General features: G+C 43.3%; 1 protein-coding gene across 3 annotated transcripts in view; it reads left to right on the forward strand.

The window, feature by feature from the left end:
- Window positions 1-2,724, forward strand: part of LOC308076733 (GTPase IMAP family member 8-like) — a 42,213-nt gene extending 39,489 nt beyond the window's left edge. For 2 of the 3 annotated variants that reach the window (XM_080417177.1, XM_080417178.1), the window contains 2 exons: window positions 97-270; window positions 1,779-2,724. In XM_080417177.1, coding sequence (XP_080273303.1) covers window positions 97-270; window positions 1,779-2,098 — 494 coding nt within the window. In that variant the 3' untranslated portion in view covers window positions 2,099-2,724. The remainder of the gene's footprint in view (window positions 1-96; window positions 271-1,778) is intronic. The other variant, XM_080417179.1, reaches the window with a different exon arrangement.
- The last annotated feature ends 8,262 nt before the right edge of the window (window positions 2,725-10,986 follow it).

Consider the following 10,986-nt stretch of genomic DNA (forward strand, 5'->3'; position numbering starts at 1 on the left):
TGAGAAATTATATGATTATTTGATGATGTTAAAATGTCTGTGATTCATGTAAACTTACATACTTATGTTCTATCTACTGTATATGTTCTATAAAAGTGACATCACTGGCCCTGGATGTGACACAAAAAGCCACCATAAAAGAACAACAACAACAACAGAAAGTGATCCAGGACCAGCAGGACCAAATAAACAAGATCACAGATCAAATGCTAAAAATGCAGTGTGATATGGAGAAGTTAATCCAGAAACAGACAGAGGCAGACCAGAAACGTGAGTGAAACCATGTTACTCTTTCAAACATTGTGTGATCATGATGCAATTTTATTAATTCTGAGATTCTGTGATTGGAATTCGCTGCTCCCTATAGTTGTGGGGCACCAATCAGGGCCCAGTATGCAAATGTGGGGCGGGTTTATCACCAGAGGCATTTTGTAATCTGGGTAAAATTATTGGAAATGCAGGTTCCAGACAGAATCCAGACTAATATCTACACAGTGGTATTAGTCTGGCCATGCCAGGCTAAAACATTGCCATACTATGAAGGTCATTGGGTGTGAATGATCACACAAACAGTGTTAGTCTGCTATAGTTACATATTTAAAATGTGACACCTTCACATTATTTAGTTTGTGATGCTAAACCAAATTCATATCATTCCAATGTTGAACATCCAAAGTTAAAAGTCAGCAAACACACTGATTATTTCACCAGTTTATTCTGTTCATGTCAACAAACAAGCTAATGTTTCAGCCTATAGTCTTCATCAGAGTTCTGATGAAGACTACTAGGCTGAAACATTAAAGTACAATGATACTTTGGTAGAGGTTTGGGTTGTGTACTTACCTTGTCATGATGGAACTAGTCGAACAGTTGACAAGATATCTTCAGTTGACAAGATATCTTACTCTGTTGCTCCGTTCATTCAAAATGTATAGCACATTTTGAGCACAAATGCAAACAAAACAGATTATGCCGATATAAAAACATCAGAAAACCTGCATTGCTACGGCATTGTTTTTGTAAGAAAAAATGTCAACTTAAAGGAGAATTCCGGACAAATTAAGTGTTATCTTTCATGTCTCGTTACTCACCTAGCGACGTAAAAAGTGGCGTTCTTTTTTTCCATATATTCCCCTGTCGTCATTTTTTAAACACCCTCCGTTGTTATAATGGGAGCGCGTGGCTTAGTGAAGTTTGTCTATTATAACCGACGCAATGTTATTTTTTTCTCTACTACGATTCATTGTAGAGTCTCATGATAGTCAAACATGCGCTGAAAATTCCTGCGAGCCTGCCGTTAATGGCGAACGATTTAACACTGGTTGCTTGTTTCCAGAATCTGGCAACACGAGTTGCCAGGTTCTGGAAAGAAACAAGCATATAACAACGGAGGGTGTTTAAAAAATGACGACAGGGGAATATATGGAAAAAAAGAACGCCACTTTTTACGTCGCTAGGTGAGTAACGAGACATGAAAGATAACACTTAATTTGTCCGGAATTCTCCTTTAATGTTTAAATGCCTTTTGGGGTTTTGTGATGTATATATACATATTTATATATATAGTCAGAATCAGCTTTGTTCGTTTATGTGCTAAAAGAGTGGCTTTTAGATATGTAAATTAATGAGGAGATTATTTTCAGATTATCAGTTTCATATCAATGCAGCAACAGACTAAGATATCTCAACAGTTGAACTAGTGTCCTTATATGCTTTAATATATCATCTTGGTTATTATATAATTACACCACTAATAATAAAACAAATCCTCCTTCAAGGTGCTTCTGAAGCTCGGCAGAATCTGACCCATGGAGCGGCAGCGAAGAAGCTGTTGTCTGTGAGGGAACAGTTCATTCAGAGAATCTCAGAGTCGACCCTCCATTCTCTAATGGACAAACTTCTGACTAAGAGTGTCATCACTGATGATGAAATGGATGCAGCCAAGGGGGAAAAGGTCAGAGTAGAAAAGGCGCGGCACGTTATCGACTTGGTGCGGAGAAAGGGAGACGAGGCCAGTTCATTAATGATTGACATGATCAGTCAGCTGGATCGTAACCTTAGTGATGCGCTGCAGCTGAAGCCGTCACCTACCGATTAGCCTGACATGCTAACCCTACAGCTTAGCCTGACATGCTAACCGTGTGGAAACAATGGTGTTTCCAGAGCTTTAACACTTATGCAACTATTTTCAGGGAAATGAGGGGAGAGCAGATAAGGGTCAATAGACCATGGGAGATAGATAGATAAGACTGTTATAAGCCTGTAAGAACACAGAAATGGGAACAAATCCACAGTGAAGTAAAGCATTTGAATGATATGTAACATGAAAATATTGTAAAAGCTACACTATGTAACCTTAATGTCTTATCTGGGATTTGAACCTTGGTCTCATGCACAAGTGCAGATTATATATTTTTTCTTTAACCACTGAGCCAATAGAGCCTGCCTGCTTGCTCAGGGGCGTCCTCAGAGTTACTCCCGTAAGGTCCATTTGGAACCCCCTCAGGGACCCCCAGAGGGTCCCTGGACCCCACTTTGAGAACCACTGCCCTACACTCTTAGAATCAGGAACACAGATCATTGTTCATGATGATTCTCTTCATGGATTCACTCTGTTTGACACCATGAACTCAGGGAGTTTGTTTTCTTTTTGTATCTTTTTCTATTCTTCAGTTTTTTAGAGCTCTCAGGTCATCTCATAATGTCCTTTAATAATGTGTTTCTTTGCTTGATGTTTTGTGTAAAACACACTGAATTACCTTGTTGTTGAAATGTGTGTTACAAATAAAAAGGCCTTTCCAAGCTCTTGTAATGTTGTGGGTTTATGTGAATAGAATTTTTTTGATATACAGTAACAGTAACAGTGAATGTTTATTAGAGCTGTCTATAATGTCTGCATTAACTTTATTTCGTTTACAAATAAAGGAAGATTCCTAACAGTATGTTTCAAGGGACGGTTGGCGGCTCTAGCTTGCACTTCACTCCCCATTGCACTTATAAGTGAAGACTCACTCCCCATTGTACTTATAACTGTAGACTCACTCCCCATTGCACTTAGAACTGCAGACTCACTCCCCATTACACTTAGAACTGCAGACTCACTCCCCATTGTACTTAGAACTGCAGACGCGCTCCCCATTACACTTAGAACTGCAGACTCACTCCCCATTGTACTTAGAACTGCAGACTCACTCCCCATTACACTTAGAACTGCAGACTCACTCCCCATTGCACTTAGAACTGCAGACTCACTCCCCATTACACTTAGAACTGCAGACTCACTCCCCATTGTACTTTGAACTGCAGACTCACTCCCCATTACACTTAGAACTGCAGACTCACTCCCCATTGCACTTAGAACTGAAGACTCACTCCCCATTACACTTAGAACTGAAGACTCACTCCCCATTGCACTTAGAACTGAAGACTCACTCCCCATTACACTTAGAACTGAAGACTCACTCCCCATTACACTTAGAACTGAAGACTCACTCCCCATTGCACTTAGAACTGCAGACTCACTCCCCATTACACTTAGAACTGAAGACTCACTCCCCATTACACTTAGAACTGCAGACTCACTCCCCATTGCACTTATAACTGCAGACTCACTCCCCATTACACTTAGAACTGAAGACTCACTCCCCATTGCACTTAGAACTGAAGACTCACTCCCCATTACACTTAGAACTGAAGACTCACTCCCCATTGCACTTAGAACTGAAGACTCACTCCCCATTGCACTTAGAACTGAAGACTCACTCCCCATTACACTTAGAACTGAAGACTCACTCCCCATTACACTTAGAACTGAAGACTCACTCCCCATTGCACTTATAACTGAAGACTCACTCCCCATTGTACTTAGAACTGCAGACTCACTCCACATTACACTTATAACTGAAGACTCACTCCCCATTGCACTTAGAACTGCAGACTCACTCCACATTGCACTTATAACTGAAGACTCACTCCCCATTGCACTTATAACTGAAGACTCACTCCCCATTGCACTTATAACTGCAGACTCACTCCACATTACACTTAGAACTGAAGACTCACTCCCCATTGCACTTAGAACTGCAGACTCACTCCACATTACACTTATAACTGAAGACTCACTCCCCATTGCACTTATAACTGCAGACTCACTCCCCATTACACTTAGAACTGAAGACTCACTCCCCATTGCACTTATAACTGAAGACTCACTCCCCATTACACTTAGAACTGAAGACTCACTCCCCATTGCACTTATAACTGAAGACTCACTCCCCATTGCACTTATAACTGAAGACTCACTCCCCATTGCACTTAGAACTGAAGACTCACTCCCCATTACACTTAGAACTGAAGACTCACTCCCCATTGCACTTATAACTGAAGACTCACTCCCCATTACACTTAGAACTGAAGACTCACTCCCCATTGCACTTATAACTGAAGACTCACTCCCCATTGCACTTAGAACTGAAGACTCACTCCCCATTGCACTTAGAACTGAAGACTCACTCCCCATTGCACTTATAACTGAAGACTCACTCCCCATTACACTTAGAACTGAAGACTCACTCCCCATTGCACTTATAACTGAAGACTCACTCCCCATTGCACTTAGAACTGCAGATTCACTCCCCAGTGCACTTAGAACTGAAGACTCACTCCCCATTGCACTTATAACTGAAGACTCACTCCCCATTACACTTAGAACTGAAGACTCACTCCCCATTGCACTTATAACTGAAGACTCACTCCCCATTGCACTTAGAACTGCAGATTCACTCCCCAGTGCACTTATAACTGCAGACTCAATCCCCATTGCACTTTAAACTGTAGACTCACTCCCCATTGCACTTAAAACTGTAGACTCACTCCCAATCTTCCTCCGTAGTCTGAAGACTCACCTCTTCAGACTCCACCTCAGCCCATAGTACTTCCCCTAGCCTCGACAACCATGCAGGCTTGTGCAAAGGCTAAAATGTAATATAGATAGGATTTTATGTAGACAGATTCATTTGTAGACCTGGCATCCTATAGTTTCAATGTAGAGATTATTTATTTTTTGATATTATACTGTTTAGACTGATGATAGGTTTACCTATGATCTTAGATTACTATTGCTATGCATTTGATGTATTGCCTCGTGTTTACCTTGCTTACTGTAAATTGCTCTGGATTAAGAGGGTCCGCTAAATGCCTAAATTGTAAAAAGTGTTCACTGTTTAGACTTCTGTCATTTATCAGAGTCTCTTTATCCAGTTTGACTTACAAGGTAGACACAAGGTAAACACATACATAGAATACAAAGAGACCGTGTAGTGTCTCAGTAAACTATAGGATCATAGAATACAGAGAGACAGTGTAGTGTCTCAGTAAACTATAGGATCATAGAATACAGAGAGACAGTGTAGTGTCTCAGTAAACTATAGGATCATAGAATACAGAGAGACAGTGTAGTGTCTCAGTAAACTATAGGATCATAGAATACAGAGAGACAGGGTAGTGTTTCAGTAAACTATAGGATCATAGAATACAGAGACAGTGTAGTGTCTCAGTAAACTATAGGATCACAGAATACAGAGACAGTGTAGTGTTTCAGTAAACTATAGGATTATAGAATACAGAGACAGTGTAGTGTCTCAGTAAACTATAGGATTATAGAATACAGAGACAGTGTAGTGTCTCAGTAAACTATAGGATTATAGAATACAGAGACAGTGTAGTGTCTCAGTAAACTATAGGATCAGAAAATACTTAGAGACAGTGTAGTGTCTCAGTAAACTATAGGATCATAGAATACAGAGACAGTGTAGTGTCTCAGTAAACTATAGGATCATAGAATACAGAGAGACAGTGTAGTGTCTCAGTAAACTATAGGATCATAGAATACAGAGACAGTGTAGTGTCTCAGTAAGCTATAGGATCATAGAATACAGAGAGACAGTGTAGTGTCTGTGTATCACAAGTAAACCAAGAACCTAGCATCAGTCTAAACAATAGAATATCAAAATAATAATCTATACATTGAAATTATAGAAACTATATAGGATGCCCGGTAAACAAATTAACCTGGCATCTGTGTAAATAACATGTTATCCACCAGGGGGCATTGGGCCATCCTGCATTATGTATTACAACATAGTTCATTTAAATCTACTCTCTGTTTTCACTGCAGGGTAAAGTATGTTTTAAAAGTATGCTTCGCGGCCCTCACATCTAGGCCCGATCCGAGGTTGGTCCAGACAGCACTGGCCTATAGTCACTCTGCACACACGTCATGCGAAGTCCGGCCCCTCTGGCCTCTCCTCTCGGTTCCTCCCCTCTCCTCTCCTCCCTCCCCGCTTTGCTTTGCGGCCCTAACCTCTAGTCCCAACCTCCCAACCTCCCAACCGTGGTCATGTGATAAGGAGGTCAGACTTCCTGTATCTGGTTGCTATGGCAACCTGCCAGATCAGGCTGAGGGTCTGATAGGCAAATCGCAAAATCAATCAAGCCGAGAGTCTGATCACTGATCGAGGTGGGGTGAGGAGCCTAAAACATAGCCAGAGCTCTGATCAACAGTCTGTGGCGGGTCTTGGAGGCATGTGGAGTGATCCTGTGCTTGCGAATCCCGCACGAACTTTCTGAGCTTTTGTCAATTATATAGTAGTAAGATAGTAAGATAAGATGTAAGAGTATAGAGGTGATAGGGGGAAATGTGAACCATATACCACACATGTAGAATGAATTGAGTACAAAGGACCTCAATGGAAACAAGTAATAGTGCTTTCTTGGGTTTAAAACATCTCATCACCAATCATATTTGGCAGGGGACCAGAGAAAACTACGGAGTCCGACATTGTCTTTGCGTATGTGCATACTGACTCAACATTTATCTTTGTGATCTCTGGGGCCTGTTCCTCGAAAGGTGAATTAAATAAGCCTGGCCTTAAGCCAAATCCAGGCTTGACAAAGTCGGGTCCGAAAAGCCTCGTTTATTCCGTTCCTCGAACGCCAAGCCAGGCTGAAAAGGAGCGACTTTGTCGAGCTAGGCTATGTCAAGCCAGGCTGTGTCCAGCCAGGATAATGAAGCCAGGCTGAATGGGCGGCGATTCACCGGCGACGTATTTCTATAAAAGACCATGAACTCGAGCGCAGATTCCTTGAACTTGACCAATCATGGCAGCGGGGAACAAAACTCGAGCAGCGTTTTTCTCTGTGGCCGAACAGCAGCAGCTCATGCAAGCATATGAGGAAGTGAAACATATTATCAACAGAAAAGGAAACACGGACGTTATAAATAAATCCAGGGAGAAAGCGTGGCAAAGTATTGCAAGCACACACAGAGAGAGAGAGAGTGTGTGTGTGTGTGTGTGTGTGTGTGTGTGTGTGTGTGTGTGTGTGTGTGTGTGTGTGTGTGTGTGTGTGTGTGTGTGTGTGTTTGCGACGGACGGGCAACAGGACGGACGGACGGGACGGGACGGACGGGACGGACGGGGACGGGGGGGGGGGCGGGGACGGGGTTGACCGCAACGGGATGAGCGGGGGACGGGGGACGGGACGAGACACACAATAACCCCACATTTGCAAGACCACTTTGGTAGAGATTTGGGTTGTGTAGTTACCTTGCCATCATGATGTAACTCCAAAGGTGGACAAGAAAAAAAAAAAAAAAAATATTTTATTTATTTAATTTAATTATTTAATTTTATGTATGTGTTAGACATTTTTTATAATATTTTAAAAAATGGTAATATATTATCAAACATCTAACAACAATATGAACTATAGTGTTAACAGAGTGACAATGACATATCACATGAGTCATTGTGAAACAATTATGATTCATGGTCACACACTATTTCAGTAATATATATACATTGATTATATCTTATTGTATTGATTTCATTTTATTTGAATGCAGGGTCATTCAAATGAGTCCATATACAAACACATGTGTTGAATTAACTGTGGAAAAACTTGAAGAACAAAGACACTGGATTAAGTAAGCTTGGCTGTTAGCCTGCTCCTGACCAGGCTAACTTCACAGCTAAATTGCCATGGTAACTATACTTTACTTACTTTACTTACTTTATTTGTTTATTTAGACAGGACAGAGCATTCAGCTTTTGTGGAACCGATTCAGCTCTAATCCTGGCTAAATTAAGCCAGGATAGGTGGTAAAGCCAGGCTTTAGCTCTGATTCACCTTTTGAGGAACAGGCCCCTGATCTCTTAAGTCGTGTGTCATTGCCACCGCAGTAAATTACAATTGTATCATAACGTTTATGTTTACTTTTAGCCAGCATTTTTAAATCTGATTCGATGTCGCCCGCTCTGCCCCGGGGATGCATTTGACTATGGTCCCTGGTGTCACTAACTTCACGTTTCTCATTATAGAACTACCAATAACCAGAGTTGTATTCTCAGTGACACGTGGAGGGGGTGTGTCACAGAGTGGAGCTGACGTCTCATTGCTAAACTCAACGGGTGTAGCAACGAGTGGGGAAAATCTGTTTGAAACGTGAAGTGGTTGGTGTCCCGTGTGCTTTTGTTTATTACTACGCTTACGACCAGGAACAGTCACCCAGCCGTCTTGGGTCGTAGGGTGCGTGTAGGGACTATGATCAGTCAAGGTAGGTATGCTCAAAGCGCGCACTCGGTGCCGCATTTTGAGCATGTAGATCTGCTATTTTTTCAATAGCCAAAGTATAAAAGGTTAAAATGATTGCGATGCTATATTAACACATTTTGCTGGGGACCCCCTGGAACCCCCCCAAGGACCCCTGGGGGTCCCCGGACCCCACTTTTAGAACCAATGACATAGAGGACATAAGTGGAGAGGAAGGGTTTGAACCAATCAGACCACTGGGTCTGGGTAGAATGACTATATCAGGAAAGGGGATTACTTTGTGTGTTTTTGTGTTAATAGTCTGAAATACAAGTAAGACGCGCGAACGCGGGAAGCGAACGCAGCTCGAACATATTGTGTATTTACGGACTTGTAATCCGTGTTATTTCACCGTGATGGGGAGAGAACATTGACTGTGTGTGTGTGTGTGTGTGTGTGTGTGTGTGTGTGTGTGTGTGTGTGTGTGTGTGTGTGTCAGGCTGTTGTGCATTGTAATCAGAGCATTGTCTAAATTCCTGCACTCTGGCGCACTCGGGTGGCTGCTTACAGGCAGTGCACGCATGTGAGTCACATGGGTGCATGCAGCCAATGAGAGCGTGAACACAGAGAGACACACACACAAGCCGAGCACAGTTTCATAGTAAGCTCCACGCGCGCCTCCTTCCGCTGCGTTCGCAATAATACTACAGCAGAAATAATATGTAGGCCTACAGTAGGTGGCGGTATACACCTTTGAGGTAGTAATCTGCCATAAAACTAAGAGAAGAAGAAGAAGGTCACCTGTCCTCTGCTCTACCTATCAGATTCAGGTGTGTCAGTAATCCCGCCCCTTTCCTCCTTTTAAAAATGTTTGTGTGGAAAACAGGAGCAGAGTCTTTGTGAGTAGAGTTAAGATCATTCATGCATTTACATGTACTTAATGTACTCAGTAGTAAACAGCTCTACTAGAGATTCATACAATCATCTATTATAATGAATGTACCTGAAACTAAAAATAGCAGATCTTGTAGATCATCTATTTTCAAAAGTTTCTCATATTATTTGACAATTTGGCCAGTTTTTATAGTATAGTTTGTTGATTACTTTTGATGCAGTAATGGCAGGACCATCTAGCTGAGAGAGAGATGAAGCAGGGACCCCTTAGCTGAGAGAGAGATGAAGCAGGGACCCCTTTAGCTGAGAGAGAGATGAAGCAGGGACCCCTTAGCTGAGAGAGAGAGAGATGAAGCAGGGACCCCCTTAGCCTAGAGAGAGATGAAGCAGGGACCCCTTAGCTGAGAGAGATGAAGCAGGGACCCCTTTAGCTGAGAGAGATGAAGCAGGGACCCCTTAGCTGAGAGAGAGATGAAGCAGGGACCCCTTAGCTGAGAGAGAGATGAAGCAGGGACCCCTTAGCTGAGAGAGAGATGAAGCAGGGACCCCTTAGCTGAGAGAGATGAAGCAGAGACCCCCTTAGCTGAGAGAGAGATGAAGCAGGGACCCCCTTAGCTGAGACAGAGATGAAGCAGGGACCCCTTAGCTGAGAGAGAGATGAAGCAGGGACCCCTTAGCTGAGAGAGAAATGAAGCAGGGACCCCTTAGCTGAGAGAGAGATGAAGCAGGGACCCCTTAGCTGAGAGAGAGAGATGAAGCAGGGACCCCTTAGCTGAGAGAGAGATGGAGCAGGGACCCCTTAGCTGAGAGAGAGATGAAGCACGGACCCCTCAGCTGAGAGAGAGATGAAGCAGGGACCCCCTTAGCTGAGAGAGATGAAGCAGGGACCCCTTAGCTGAGAGAGATGAAGCAGAGACCCCCTTAGCTGAGAGAGATATGAAGCAGGGACCCCCTTAAATGAGACAGAGATAAAGCAGGGACCCCTTAGCTGAGAGAGAGATGAAGCAGGGACCCCTTAGCTGAGAGAGATGAAGCAGAGACCCCCTTAGCTGAGAGAGAGATGAAGCAGGGACCCCCTTAGCTGAGACAGAGATGAAGCAGGGACCCCTTAGCTGAGAGAGATGAAGCAGGGACCCCTTAGCTGAGAGAGATGAAGCAGAGACCCCCTTAGCTGAGAGAGAGATGAAGCAGGGACCCCCTTAAATGAGACAGAGATAAAGCAGGGACCCCTTAGCTGAGAGAGAGATGAAGCAGGGACCCCTTAGCTGAGAGAGATGAAGCAGAGACCCCCTTAGCTGAGAGAGAGATGAAGCAGGGACCCCCTTAGCTGAGACAGAGATTAAGCAGGGACCCCTTAGCTGAGAGAGAGATGAAGCAGGGACCCCTTAGCTGAGAGAGAGATGAAGCAGGGACCCCTTACCTGAGAGAGAGATGAAGCAGGGACCCCCTTAGCTGAGACAGAGATGAAGCAGGGACCCCTTAGCTGAGAGAGAGATGAAGCAG

This window comes from Gymnoscopelus braueri (genome assembly GCF_963280865.1).
Source record: "Gymnoscopelus braueri genome assembly, chromosome: 21".
In the NCBI taxonomy this organism is placed as follows: domain Eukaryota; kingdom Metazoa; phylum Chordata; class Actinopteri; order Myctophiformes; family Myctophidae; genus Gymnoscopelus; species Gymnoscopelus braueri.